The sequence below is a fragment of the Hylobates moloch genome, unplaced genomic scaffold (assembly GCF_009828535.3).
Source record: "Hylobates moloch isolate HMO894 unplaced genomic scaffold, HMol_V3 SCAFFOLD_11, whole genome shotgun sequence".
Lineage (NCBI taxonomy): Eukaryota > Metazoa > Chordata > Mammalia > Primates > Hylobatidae > Hylobates > Hylobates moloch.
Window position 1 is genome coordinate 14,232,652 of NW_026652286.1, and position 15,515 is coordinate 14,248,166.

Genomic DNA, 15,515 nt, shown 5'->3' on the forward strand with positions numbered 1-15,515 from the left:
ATTGACATAGCTAGCTTGATGGGGATGGTCAGGGAAAGCTTCTCTGAGGAGGTGCCATGTTTTCAGACCTGAAGGAGGAGAAGAGGTTGCCCACGTGATGGTTGTAGGAAAGCCCAGAGGTGAGAGAGTTGGTAGTGCTTGAGAAAAAGAAAGGACTGTTACAGAATGACCTGTGTCCCCCACAAAATTTTTATGTTGAAGTCCTAACTCCCAGCATCTCAGAATGGGACTGTATTTGGAGATGGGGCCTTCACAGAGGTAACTAAGTTAAATGAGGTCATTAGAGTGGACCTTTGGGTCAAAAGGACTGATCCTTCTAAGAAGAGGAAATTTGGACACAGCATGTACCAAGGGAACCCAATATGAAGACTCAGGGAAGAGATGACCTTTCATAAACTCAGGAAAGACACCTGGAATGCATCCTTCCCTCATGGCCCTCAGAAGAAACCAATCCTACCAACACTTTGATCTAGAACTTGTAACCTCCAGAACTGTGAGAAAATAAATGTCTGTTGTTTAAGCCATACCACCCTGTCTGTGCCCTAGCAAACTAATATACAGACCTTGTAGCTGAAGCCCTAATTGTCAGGACATGGGGCTGGAGAGGAAGGCAGGGTCCAGATCATGCAGGGTCTTAAAGGTCATGGTAAGAAGGCTGGACTGTTGTCAAAGGGCAACGGGAAACTACCGAAGAATTTTAAGCAGGGAAGAAATGTGATTGGAACTTATGAGAGGCCGGTTAGGAAGCACTTGCTTGTGGCTATTGCCGTAACCTAGGCCAGAAGAGATGACAGGGGTCTGGATTAGGGTGGTCACGGACAGACAAGGGGTGAGTGAGTTCAAGATGTATTTTGGAAGAGAACTGGCAGAGCTGCTGATAGATTAGTTGTGAGAGTGAAGGAAAAGCAAGAGTTGAAGCCAAGACTCTTTAGCAACAAGAGGAACTGTGCTACACGGGTCTCCTTAATGGTCTCTGAGCTCCCCAAGCATGTCTGGGCCCTTCCACTTGCTGTACTTTCTGCCTGGAAAGCTCTTCCCCTGGGGCGAGCATTTTAGGTCTGCTCAAAAGTCACCTCCCTGGAGAGCCCTGCCCTGCTCAAGCTATTCAGAGAAGCTCCTGGTACTCTCCACTGCCTTCCTTGAGTTATGTTCCTCCATAGCCTTCCTGACACTGTGCTGTACATATATGTGCGTGGGTGTTTGTTGCCAGTTTTCCCTAGTGTAATAAGTTAGTCTCCCTTGTCCTCAGGGAAAATGTTCCAAGACCCCCACTGGATGCCTGAAATCGTGGAGAGTAATGAATCCTAGATACATGATGTTTTTTCTCATACAAACCTATAATAAAGTTTAATTTATAAATTAGGCACAGTGAGAAATTAACAACAATAGCTAATAATAAAATAGAACAATTATAACAATATACTGTTCACAATTTCATGGGTAGAAGATTCATTCTTGGCTGGGCGTGGTGGTTCACGCTCGTAATTCCAGCACTTTGGGAGGTCGAGGCTGGTGGATCACTTGAGGTCAGGAGTTCAACACCAGCCTGGCCAACATGGTGAAACCCCATCTCTATTAAAAACGCAAAAATTAGCTGGGCGTGGTAGTACACGCCTGTAATCCCAGCTACTTAGGAGGCTGAGACAGGAGAATCACTTGAACCCAGGAGGTGGAAGTTGCAGTGAGCCGTGATTACGCCACTGCAATCCAGCTTGAGTGACACAGCGAGACTCTGTCTCAAAAAAAAAAAAAAAAAAAAAAAGATTCATTGTTACCAGAGATTTTAGCAACCTTAGGATACAATTTTTTTTCTTTCCTTACTAAGTCAGCAACTTTCACCTATTTAAGGAAGCACTAGAGGGCTTTTCTTTGTCATATCCAAATTGCATTACCACTCGCCCTTTGGAGCCACCGTTAAGTAAAATAAGGGTTACTTGAACACAAGCACTGGTATGCTGCGACAGTGGTTGTCTGAATAACCACTGTGTGACTAAGTGACTGACAGCTGGGTAGCACAGACATATCCTTGTTGACCAGGATAAGCTGGACAAAGGGAAGATTCATGTCCTGGGTAGGATGGAGTGGGATGGCGTTAGACTTCATTACACTACTCAGAATGGCGCACAATTTAAAATGTATGAATTGTTTATCTTTGGAATTTCCCATTTAATATTTTCAGACCATAGTTGACCACAAGTAAGTGAAACCACAGATAAGCGGTGACTACTGGATAAGCCCCATGAGGGCAGGGACATTGTCATGTTTCCTGCCGTATCCCAGAATGGCGTATGGTAGAACATTAATAAATACTCATTGAATAAATGAGTGTTAAAAGTCTGGAGAATTCCTGCTCAAAAGTCTTCAACAGTAAAAGACATTTCCATTTGTCTAAAATGAATGAAACAGTTTTATCTAGAATGGGCTTAACGAAGAGGGATAAAGGGCTCTTGAGGCCACTTATTCTAGAATTTCTTGAGTTAGGCGCCCCAAAGTGAACAGGGGTTTTACAAGCCCACACTTTCCAGGACACACAAGCGGGTGTAACATCACTTTGCCCCACCTTGGTACTTCATTTCTGGAGCATAGGAATTTGAAGCCCCTCTCCAAACCCTGCCCCAAAGCCCTGATTTTCAGCTCAGTGTCAATCGCAGCTCCATCCTGCAGGAGCAGATTCTGAACAAATTATGCAACTGCGTGGCAAGGGCCCAGAGACCGAGTGGGGGTTTCAGCAAGATAAATTCCTGGGCCATCTGGCCATGATGAAATTTATCTGGCTCCATGTCCATTTTTCTTTTCCACCAATCGGAGTCCTTTGGGCCACACAAAACATGCCACTTCTCTCCATTTAATGCCTCCTCTGCCCACTGCAAGTGCTGCCTGTTACTGAGGAAGGAGAGACATATTTAGAAAGTTGCTTCTGGAAACCACATTTCAGGGAGTTCTCACTTCATCAGGTGGGAAGAAGACCATGGTGGTACAGGAGCAGAGAGACCTTTGCAGCAGTTTCCCAGGAGCTTGCATCCTGGAAGCTTCTCTAATAATAAAGTGAGATTGGTTCCTCTCAGAACAGGCAGTGGGGTTCAAAATAATGGCTCGGTGACTTTTCTGCAAAGGTGTGCAAATGGAATTAAAAAAAAATTTTTTAGCAAAACTTCAAATTTCATTCTGATGGCCCTTCCAAAGGACGATCTACGATCACTCCAGGGCTATGGGGACGTGAGGACAGCATGCTGTTTCTGTGTTTCAGGTGAGTAGCAAAGAATTAAAGGGTCTCTCATAGACTTCTAAGGAAACAGGGACATCCTCTTTCAGAGAGGACCTTTCAGAGAGTGACCCATAATCAGAGTCTCCACTGAGCCTATGAAGATGGGACAGGCAAGGATAAAAGAAGGTGCTCCAATGCTTTCAGCATTGCTCACTGCCCCCAAAGCAAAACGTCTTCCCCGTGTAACAGAAGCCTCAGGTGCCAGCTCAACTTCCTGTCTTTCTCCCTCCGTAACTTGTTGCTCTCTAAGGAGCAGGGCAAATTCAATTACTGAGCAGCCCACAAGATCCATTTGCCTTGACTTGAAACCACTGTCCCCGCCCTGTGTTTGCAAAAATATTACCTTAAAGGTCATCTCTGGAAGTGTGGCCTTGTACTATGGCAAGGTGGGAGAGGTCCAGGCACCCTTCACCAAGCCCATCTCTTGTCCGGTCATGCCAGAGAAAGGCACCCTTGGAGGAGCGCAGTCCTCTCTTTGGTGTGTGACACAATTCAGAGCAGTAAGCACAGGCCAGGCGTGGTGGTTCAAACCTGTAATCCCAGCACCTTGGGAGACCGAGGTGGGTGGATCACTTGAGGTCAGGAGCTCCAGACCAGCCTGCCCAACATGGTGAAACCCCGCCTCTGTTAAAAATACAAAAATTAGCTGGGCATGGTGGTGCATGCTTGTAATCCCAGTTACTCAGGAGGTTAAGGCAGGAGAATTGCTTGAACCTGGGAGGCAGAAGGTGCAGTGAGCTGAGATCATGCCACTGCACTCCAGCCTGGGCGACACAGTGAGACTGTCTCAATAACAATAACAAAAACAGAGTAGTAACTGCTAGAAAAGAAAAGAAACAGGAAAAGGAGAGTATTGCCCTCTCCCTCCTGGGGAGTTATAGTAGCTAATGTTCACTCCCTGTTTTCTACATGCTTTGTCTGCATTAACTCATTTAATTCCCACAACATCCTCATAAAGTAGGTACCACTGGTATTCCCATTTTACAGATGAGAAAACTGAAGTGCAGATAGGTAGGTAACTGGCCTACCTTCACATAGCTTGTAAGTAGCCTAGCTCCAGAGGCTATGAGCACAGCCCCTACACTGTACTACCTGTGAACTTCAAGAACAGTAAATAAACCACAGTCATAATTAAAAACACCTCTTAAAAAGGAATCAACCCGAAAGCAAACATATTGAGAATGGCTTTCTCTCTTGGAAAGCTAATTCGCGTCTTGCTTTCTAGGTGAGTCATCACCTGCTTTTTTTCATCTTGGCTGAGCTGGCACTGCAGGGAGCAAGGAAACTGGGAGGACGTCTCCCGTGAGTCAGCACTATTCCATCACAAACAGGCTCTCCCCGCCATGCACTCAAGTCTGCCCTTTCACCTCTTCAGCTCTTGAAAAAACCAGACAGATGCACAAAATCCCTCTGTCACTCTACGTGTGTCCAAAACGTGAACCTCTGACTGTAGCCTGGACTTCCCGAGCTCACAGTGAATAACAGTCATTACACAACACCACGCTGATCTTCCCCTTCAGAAAGGGCTTGATGACAAAGATGTCAAAGGTGACAAGAGGGCTGGGCGCAGTGACTCACGCCTGTAAAATACCCAGGACTTTGGGAGAAAGAGGCGGGCGGATCACCTGAGGTCAGGAGTTCGAGACCCACCTGGCCAACATGCTGAAACCCTGTCTCTACTAAAAATACAAAAAAAAAAAAAAGAAAAAAAAAGCTGGGCATGGTGGTGGGCACCTGTAATCCCAGTTACTTAGGAGGCTGAGACAGGAGAATCGCTTGAACCTGGGAGGTGGAGGTTGCAGTGAGCTGAGACCACACCATTGCACTCCAGCCTGGGCAACAAGAATGAAACTGTCTCAAAAACAAACAACAACAACAAAAAACACAAAGATGACAACAGGTTGAAACTGGAGGGAAGAGTGACATGGAGGAGACTGTTGGGTGTGTTCCTTAAGATGCCCAACACAGTGCTCATGTTTATAATCCCAGCACTTTGGGAGGCTGTCATGGGAAAATTGCTCAAAGCCAGGAGTTCTAGGCCAGCCTCTATGGGCAACATAGGGAGACCCCATTTCTACAAAAAAAAAAAAAAAAAATATTAAAAATTAACCAGGTGCAGTGTCACTCCTGTAGTCCTAGCTACTGGGGAGGCTGAGGAGGGAGGCTTGCCTGAGCCCAGGAGGTTGGAGCTGCAGTGAGCTGTGATTGTGTCACTGTACTCCAGCCTGGGCGACAGAGCAAGATCTGTCTCTCTAAATAAAAAAGTCCAACTACAAGTGTTCCTCAAGCAGCAGGTGCTATAGCAGGCACTGTGATGGCCTCAGCATGCATCTCCTTCTCTCCCTGCATTTCAGCCAGGGGGCTAGCTGGGACTAAGCTGCCCCAGCTCCATCGATGGGGCCTGACCAGGTTAAATTAATCAGTGTAATCTCCCTGCATTCATTGCTACAGTGATTCATGAAGGGCTGGACACTTGGCATACGATAGCTCAGTCAGAGTAAAACCCATAAACCTTGTGTTGAGGTTGGAAAAAGAGAATTCCCTCTTGCACTGGTCCATGCAGGATACAGATATGAGGCCTGGGATTTCTTACCAGAGTCCACCTGTGGATACGGCCAATGCACGGGGGGACACAGAGCTGTGTAGAATGCAGAGGAACAGACTGCGGCCCCAACCAAACCATGCCTGCATTTACTGTAAACAACTCATCCTGTTCATGTTTTAAGATGGTTTAAGTTGGGGTTTCTGTTGCTTTTGCCAAAGGATTTTAGTAAATAACCACTATTCACAGTGAACTCCAAATGGCAATGGACATCTGCCTATGGTTTTGATATTTGGTCAAATCTAATGTGTATTTGGCTCAGAGCTAGAAACATGCCCCATTTTTTCAAGTCTCAGCTCAGGAGTCACCTCTTCTGGTTGACACACTTGTTTGTTCATTTGCCCAACAAATAGAGACACCGCATCTACTATGTGCCAGTTACTATTCTGAGTGCTGAGGTTTCAAGGATAAATAAAACATGACTCCTGTCCTTGAGAAGTTGCATGGGGAAATAATACAAGTAAACTAATGGAAGTTGGAGATGAAGGCTTTGATTGGGGTGTCAGGGGCTATTGGAACACAAAGGAGGGGCCCATAGGCATAGGTGCCAGGAAAAGGTGCTGGGGAAGGTCATGTTTAAATCAAGTTCCAAAAGCATTGCTTAGGTCAGTAGTTCTCAGCCAGGAGCAGGTTTGACCACCAGGGAACATCTGCAATGTCTGGAGACATATTTTGGTTGTCACAACTGGGAGGGGCTTCTGGCACCTCATGCATAGGTAGACACCAGGGATGCTGCTAAACATCCTATAATGCACAGGACAGTGCACCATATGAAGAAACTCTACAGCCCTAAGTGTTAACAGGGAGGAGATTGAGCAGCCTGGGCCTGGATGAAGCAGGTGGGAAGGGAGATTCCAGGCAGAGTGATGTATGCGTGCAAAAACCTGGAGACGAGAAACCACAGGACAAGTTTGGGGAAGGTGTTCAGGCTGGAGCCAAGGGGGTGGTTTAAGGAGTGACGCGCGTCAGCTAGAAGGGCACATCTGGGCCAGCCAGAGCAGAAAAGTCCTGAGCTGGGAGCTTAGCATCTGAGTTTTAGCCCCAAAGCTATGGTGGGCTCCTGGAGGATTTTGAACAAGACTGTGTGATTTAGAAGGATTTCCCCGGCAGCTGTCTGGCGGCTTCAGCAGTGGTGAGCAATGGAGACGGTACTGGGCAGTGGCTGCAGGACAGACAGGAAGGAACAAACGCTCAGGAGCACTTCCTCTTCCCATCCAAGTTCATTGCCACAGTATGTTGCATCTGCCTCTACCTCTCTCCTCCACTAGTGTGTAATCACCTGGCCATGCACGAAAATTAATACATCTTTCCCTTCTCCACAGAGCTTCACACAGGCTGATACAGTGGAATCTCATGCAAGGCTTAGATGCTAATGTTAATGCCAGCCAGCAGAGTAGGTAAAAATCATGTAGAGAAAAGCCCTTGAAAATCTCTTAAATCGTTCACTTGGTGTAGCCTATGTGGCCCTGTGCATACAACCTTATAAGGTGACAGGGAAAAAGAAACATATAATCTGCAATGTACAATATAAACAAAATATATGTAAAAGCTAGTTTCTTGGCTTTAAATTTTTTTTTCCTTTTTCTTTCAGGATTCGTATTACTGAATTTACATACATTAAGTGCACATACGCTGCCATGGTTCCAATGCACTCAATAAATGTTTGCTAGAAGAAAGAAAAGGAATGGCAATTCCCAAGGGGTGTTTACATTTGTCCACTGGCCTCCAGCTCCTGCAGGGGCTTGGCAGACATAGGTGGCCCAGGAGTACATAGGATTGTAAGGAACTAGTGGACTCTGAGCCATGCTGCTAAGGACTAGAAGATGGATTCCCCCAGCTGCTGGGCACACTGCCAGCTGTCAGCCCTCAGGTATCAGCTCTCACAGGGAATTGCCCTTGGCTAAAGAGAACAGCCTCACCCAAGGACACCCAATGACTGGTCCATTCTAGAGTACATATGCACAGCTGCTTCCCAAACTTGAGACAACTCTTCAGGGCCATCTGAGCTGCAGAGCCTCCATGGGGTCAGCTGAGGCCTTGTAGTGTCTGTACCATAGCTCAACTTTAAAATCTGCCTAAATCTGCTTCCTCCTCTCCCTGAAAGTATACCTAGAGCATGCTGGGGACCCTGGCCTGAAAGAAGTGGCTACCCCAGGTCAAGAGGGTAGGAGGTCCCAGAGTCCGGGAAAAATGGGGATGGGCAGGCAGGTACCAAGAATAAAAGCAGACAGGGTCCAGAATGCAGGGGATCAGAGAGAAGATGCAGGCAGATAGCACTTGAGTGCTGCTAACAGAAGGGAAGTTGTTTATCTCCTGCCCAGTGGGAAGTTACCTACAGGGGAGGCAAATTCTTGGCCTGCAGGGGAGGCCTGGCTCTGAAGGAGGTCACTAGGCCATGCTGAAACCCCTCCGCCTCCCTCTCAAACCTGACAACAAGCATCCCACCTCCCACTCGCCAAGTGGCCTCCAACACTGGGGTTGATAAGTATCTTTCTGGGCAGCCATCAACCTGGTGACACCTGGACTTTACTTAAAGACTTCCTTCACCCTCAAACACCTCAATCTCTTTGCCTCAGGTTCTGCCAGGGAGCCTGATTTCCCATGAGCAGCTATTTCTCTTGGATTAGAAGTCCCTGTTAAAATATAATGTACTGTAAATTAAGTCGAGGTAACATATCAAGCCAGGGTTATTATAGCTCATGTTAGCTGCGAGAGGTAGGAGAAGGAAATGAAAGGCTAAGATGAGGGGCTGTGGAGGAAAGTTTTGGGGGAGATACTAAGGTGGTAATGGTAGTGGGGTCAACACAAGAGCACCTAGGTCAGGGGGGTAACAAGCAGGTTGCTTCTCGAATAAAGGACAAAATCTCCAAATCCAACCAATTGCTTCCCAATGGAGCAACGAGCTGGTTGTACCCTTATTTGGGACCACTCCATTATGCAGCACCAGGGCATTCCTGTGTTGGGCTTGATCTCTGACCGTTACGCCAAAGCTGTAAGATGCTGGGGCAGGTGTGGGAAGTGGGTGGGCAGAAGAGATTTCTATTAATAATAGGATTACGAATGTAACGAGGAGGCCCCAGACTTGCCATAAGCTTTGTGAGCAGTCAGGGACTTTCCAGATAATATTTCATTGTTCTGCAAGTGGAACTCATCGAAACAACTGTTTCAATTCCTTCTTCTCCTTCCAGTAACCACTGCTCACCTGTAACAAAGGAAGCTGCACTGTCAGCCTATAGGCTTGACATCAGACAATGTGCCTAGGTCTTCCTCAGCAGGCTGTTGTGGACTGAGCTCTGAGAAATGGGCTCATTTTCCCCTTTGGGATATACTTTTATCCACTAGTGGCCCCAACTTTTTCCTGAGTATTGCCCTGCCTGGTAATCTTTCTCTCCCCTCGCTTTTGCCTGGTGCCTGCAGTGGAGGTAATGGACAGGCAACCTCCTCGTAGTGAGCATTTCTGTACTGTTGAGGCTGAATGGCTAACTTCCGTCTCCTGGCGTTCCAGGAGGCTGCATCTGTGGATGAGACTTCGGTCCTGTCAGTTAGATGCACTTGTGTGCACTCTGGACAGGGGAAATGGGGCAGGCCCATCTTTCTGCTGCCTTGGCTGCTGGAAGCTGGGTTGCTGAGCACCAGAGTCCTTAACCCTGGTTCTGTGGGGCTCTCTCATTCCTGGATCATGCTACGACTGTGTTTTCTTAACCTCGGTGTTCCAGGGCAGGCTGCTTCTCCACCTTCCTGCTTGAAGAAGAGGCAGCAGCCCCTCCTCAGGGCCAGCCCTGTGGTCTTGTTCTAGGAATCTTTCCAGGAACATTCCTTCAGCCCGCCGATGATTTTGTGAGCACCTAATTCCTAATAGTCATTTTTTGGGTCTGTTTTAAACAGCTTGATGTTTTCAGTTTTCTGCAGCTGGACCTTGCCTGATACCCCCTTTCTATAGATTTACATGGACTTCTCGGCTGTAGAAGCATCTGGTTTCAAACATTTCCCCAAAGAAGGCCTCTGGAATGAGAACTAATGACTGTGATCGCCTCTTTGAGATGCATCAATGAATCAACCATCCTTCTTAACATTTTCAAACCCACTGCCCACATTTTAGGGTCTGAGCGCACTGCACTAGCAACTACCTCCAGTGCATGGAACTTCAGACAAGGTGCTAGAGAGAAACTAAGAGAAGTAGTTTGTCAAAGTCCCTACTTCTGAGAGGTCAACATTCATTTTCAAAGTTATAATTCAAACAATAAATTTCAGAGTCTCCCTCATAGCCAAGACACATAGCTGGCTCCTTTCCTGCCATCAATTTTTAAACTCCAAAAACAGATCAATGTTGAAAAGGTGCATTTTTCTTTCTGGGGGATGATTTAATGATTACTTGGCTTTTGGAAGCAAAGGTTTCATATCCACATACTGGGGTAAATAATTTGGCTGGTAAAGGAAAAATCACTTAGGTCTTTATTCTGCCTGAGAATCATATTTGCAGCATTTTTTTTTTCTTTTCCTCACTGCTTCATTATTTTCCACATGACTTTCATTCAGAAAATAACATTTTAAAAACACTTTGAAATAGAGATATTTTTGTTTTTACATATTAGGCTGACATTTTCTTTTCTACCTGCTTTATACATAGGGATGAATTAAGTTCAATGCCAAAGTTGGTTTAATAATATGATCTGGTCTTTTGGGAGTTTGGAGCATCTTGTGAAAATAACACATCCTTCTAATGGGAATGTGTCCTTCTAGAATATTACTACCAAGTGAGGTATCGTTACTGCCGGGAGTGTACTACATCCCTTAGCTGAAAGAGTGAACAGAAGGTTGAAGAGTGTTGCTGTAAAACTCAGTGATCCTAAACCCCTCGGAGCTAAGGGTCTCCCTTCTATAGGCCCTAATAACTCTTGCTCTATGGGAAAATTCTGAAACAATCCTTGCTGCTACAGTCCTGGTGCTAAGATTTGCCTGTGTAGCATGTATTTGCTTATTTATGCATTTATTCATTTTTACATTCAGGCTTTTCCTTTGGGACTCCAGTCATCTTTCAAAAAATGCAAAATTAAATCAATCTCCCAGTGCTTTTGCTTCTACGGTGTCAAGGTTCCCCAACCTGGCAGAAAGGACTGGATATTTTGGCAGGGCTTCTAGATCCCCAGACCCAGTGGGAAGAATGACATGTTTCCAACTGAATGACCGGCTCACTGCTGTGCTAATGGATTCTTTTGCCAGAAGTGCTCTGGTAATTTTAGAAAACCAAGAGCTCAGAAAATGAATGCATTGTTTAAAACTATGACTCACTTTTTTTTTCTACTTTATTTGCTGGTCCATGTTTTGCTTGTGTGAGTTATTCATGTAAGAATGCTTGTGAGCCCTGACATCTAGCTTCTTCCAGAGGTTCAAAAATACAGGATATGCATTAGGTTACATAAGGATAGACGTATAGTGAGGACGGATGAATACAGAAGCCATATTGCATGGTGGTTAAGGGGAGGGGCTCTGTGGCTGGGTAGGCAAATTATATAACTGGCCTCAGTTTCTTCATCCATACAATGGGCATAATGAAAGCATCTACTTGGCTGGTAACTGTGCAAATGCAATGAGATAATACACATGAAAAGACTAGAATAGGGCTTGGTCTATAGTGAGCAGTTGGTAAATATTAGACACTTTTCATATGATTAGTATAAAAAGCACAAGAGGAGATATAGGTAAGCAATTTCATTCTTACAGTCAATAGTCTAAATTCTTAAAGCTATTCCCTAGATGATCATTTTTCTCTTAAGGGAGCTTATCATCAAATTTTTGAGATCACATGCACTTCTCAAAGCAGTATCTATTTTAAAGAAGTCTATTAGAATAAAGCAGGCTTCCCCTAAAGTAACATGTACTTGGTATACTTACACATGTCTGTAAGGGTGAGTAATCTCCTCCTAAAAATTATCTGTCTCTTTCTATTGTTCTAGGTAAGTTGCTAACATGACATTCCAAAGGTACTAAGTGAGTGCTGCAAGTCATGTCACTGTGGTTAAAAAACGGTCTGCAATGTTCTCTTTTTAAGGTTAACAGGGAAACCTCTGACCCATTTCCTCACAACTGTCAAGGTGTCTTTGCTTAGAATCTCACAAAAAACCCCATTAATGCCAATCTTGAAATAAATTAAGAATCCTACTGTGTCTCAGATGCCTGAGCAGGTGAAAAAGTTCCCCAAACTAAACAAGCATCGAGGAAGAAGGTTCACTGTTGGTGGGGAAAGATTAACTGGAAGCTTCCAATGCCCGATTTTTAATCACAGGCTGATTATCAAATTGCTGAATGAATTTGGCATAGGAAATATTTTTTATAAGGAGAAAAATTAACATTGAATAATTTAACCTAGCGGAAAAATAAAAGATTTGCCCAAAGCATCTATAATTTTATAAAACTAAACTACCAAACTGTTTTATGAAAAAGGAAAAAGAAACAAAAGATAAGTGTAACACCACTAACACAAACATCAAGTTTAAATATAAGGAAGGTGATTAGAAATTCAAATTAGGTAGACTATCTCTGTTTTTAATTGGACCATTAAAAAATCCCATTTTAAGGTTTTGTGGCAAAAGATGACTAATCCTGAGGGAGAAAAATATTGTTGCCTTCCAATTAGCATGGTATATTTAAAAAACCGAGTGTCAAACTACAACTTCTTAAATTATAACATGTTTATCTAGATATATTTGAATTATAAGTCTTATTAAAGAAAAATTTTTATTTGTATTTAGAGAAACATTTTAGGGGAATGGGAAGGAAACGTGTTCACAAACCTAGGTGTAGATTCAAGATCATGTGAAATGCTGGGGAAGGGTGAGGCACTACTGTACCTCTCAGCACAGGACAATTCACCTGAGCTCATGAGTCCGAGGAGAAGTCACAGGGTGCAGGCAACTGGAGAGGAGGCACCAAATTGCAACTCCTCATCTGGAGAAATCTGACGGGATTAAAATAATTTCTGCAGCTCGGTCACATCACTGAACATAAGCATGTGCTTTGTCACATGAAATTATCAAACCGCCCTGTTGGACATCTCATTGTTTCCATGGCATACCGAGGAGTTATGAAATCAGGAACAAATCCAGCTTTTCAATATCGCTATGAATTAAAAGAAGCCTGTGTTCAAGTGAATTCTAACCCATGGTCATGGTCCCTACTGAGTTTCTAAGGACAGAGGGGAAAATAAATTAAGGGCATTTAGAATATCCATTGAGTTTAAAGTCCGTAATGTGCTATTCATAACGTGGCACAATTCAGAAATCGTGATCCTTTTAGCAATAATCTGTTACTCTGACACATTCCAAGTAGTCCTACTTTGCAAAATAGGTAATAAAAAAATAGAAAACATTTTAGTGCTTTTTAAAATTCCACAAATATGTGGTAAAGCAGAACACAATGGGATGCTCTATCCCCCTTGCCTTCAGGGGAAAGCAAAGCTTGTATTCACCCAGCCCACCAGAGACTCACATCGTATCCGCTGTTGCGGATTCCACGCCGGGGTCGCTCCCGAGTCACCAGAAGGTCCATCTCGGTTTCCCCTGGACTCGGGCTGTTCAGAGACTGCCGGCTTCGGTAGACAGAGTTCTTCATCTGTTGCCTGAAGAAAATTCAACAACTGTTATGATGCAGCAAATGCCCTGACAGATGGAATTCTCCACTGATCCAAAGTACAGGCAACCAATGAAGGGTTTGGATTTGCCTCACAAATCTCAGAATTGATGGCATTTATTCCCAGGATATAAGGGGCTGTAGAAAGAGTGAAATAAAGATTTTTTTTTTCCAGATGCTGTAATCATTTGGCTGAATTGTAAGTGTTCTTTCATATGGAAACTAGGTAACTACAATCAATTGCAACATTGCAACCTCATTTAAAATTCTGCTGATGGCAAGACCAGGGGTTCTCCCTTGACCCTCTAGGACAGCTAACGCTGATGGGAACAAACTTGCCTTTGTTGACTTTGTTGACTCAGCAACCTCCTGTTCCTTTTACTCTTTCTGGTTTCACACGCAGGATTCTATGATGTGTTAACAAACCCTGTAGCTAGTGGGCTGCTTAACATTACGACTGTGGATAGATTTCTTTTCTGCTATTACCAGAGTAGATTTCCTTCCGGACTAAGACGCCATAAACCCAGATGTAATTTGGGGCTTATCCATTCATCCACCCTCACATCCACCCATCCATCCATCCATCCATCCGTCCGTCCGTCCATCCATCCACATCTATCCATCCACCTACCTACCCATCTATCCATCTGTCCGTCCATCCATCCATCCATCCATCCATCCGTCCATCCATCCACATCTATCCATCCACCTACCTACCCATCTATCCATCTGTCCATCCATCTATCCATCCATCCATCCATCCAACCATCCAGCCTTCCATCATTTACTGAATGCCTACTATGTGCCAGGCACCATGGAAGATGATGAACATCCACAGTGAACAAAACAAGATTGTGGCCCCTCCTCCTCTCCTAGAGGTTACATCCTAATGAGAGAGACAGATAATTAACATGGTAATTTCAGAGTGATAAGTGCTATTAAGCTGTGACAAACGGGGACTAGGATGGGAGACAACTTTAGATAGGAGGATCAGGGAAGGCCTCTCTGGGGAGGTGACAATTCAGCTGAGTCCTAAGTGGAGCCAGCCACACATTGATCTGGGCACAGGGGATTTCAGGCCCAGGGAGTAGCACATTCAGGGGCTCCACTCAGCTACTGCTAAAAAATTCATACATTTGTCACCCCTGTCTTGTTTCCACTTGTCATTAGAAAAATCTTTTCAAAGGGTGGGAAGTAAATAGCAACATAGTGAAGAGAGTGGCTATGCTTTTCTTCTTCCACAAGAGGTAATTTTACAAGTGGGGGTGAGGCTTATTGGGGACAAGTGAGTTCCACATGATCCTGCAAGGTGGCAAAGGGATAGCACTTCCTTCTCACCCAGCCATAAGTCTCCCTGTGTTTAATTTGCATTCTAAGACTATCTATCTTCAGATAACTCTCCAAACATTGTCTTTTTTTTTTTTTTTTTTTGATAGAATCTCAATCTGTCACCCTGGCTGGAGTGCAGTGGTATAACCTCACTGCAGCCTTGACCTCCTTGGATTAGGTGATCCTTCCATCTCACCCTCCTGAGGAGCTGGGTCTACAGGCACATACCACAAAGCTAGGCTAATTGTTTGGTAATTTTTGTAGAGACAGGGTTTCACCATGTTGCCTAGGCTGGTCTCAAACTCTGGGGCTCAAGAGATCTGCCCACCTCAGCCTCCCAAAGTGCTGCGATTACAGGTGTGAGCCTCCGTGCCCACCAACATGGCCTATGTAATGTCTCTATTCTAAGATTCTAGCTATTCATGGGTTGAAGGTGAAGAGACTGTATTATTTCTTCTCAGTGACGATGTGGGAAGCCCCAGAAACCTGGCAGGCATACACATTTTCATAGACACACAGTAAGTTAGTCACAGAATTACAATCATACATAGCCTAGGAGAGGCAGTAGAACTCTAAGGCAAAGCATTACCTTTGCCATTAGCCTTGGGAATACGGCAGACACCACTGGTTCTAGACGTTCACCATGAGGAGCTTATACCTGCTCAAAGAGCATCTGTTGCCTTTGCTTGCCTA

At 44.7% G+C, this 15,515-nt stretch overlaps 1 protein-coding gene across 5 annotated transcripts in view; it reads right to left on the reverse strand.

Moving 5' to 3' along the window:
• KIAA1549L (KIAA1549 like) overlaps positions 1-15,515 on the reverse strand; it is a 307,083-nt gene that overhangs the window by 41,839 nt on the left and 249,729 nt on the right. For all 5 annotated transcript variants that reach the window (XM_058446946.1, XM_032166307.2, XM_032166306.2 and 2 more), the window contains one exon: positions 13,353-13,482. In XM_058446946.1, the coding sequence (XP_058302929.1) occupies positions 13,353-13,482 (130 nt within the window). The remainder of the gene's footprint in view (positions 1-13,352; positions 13,483-15,515) is intronic.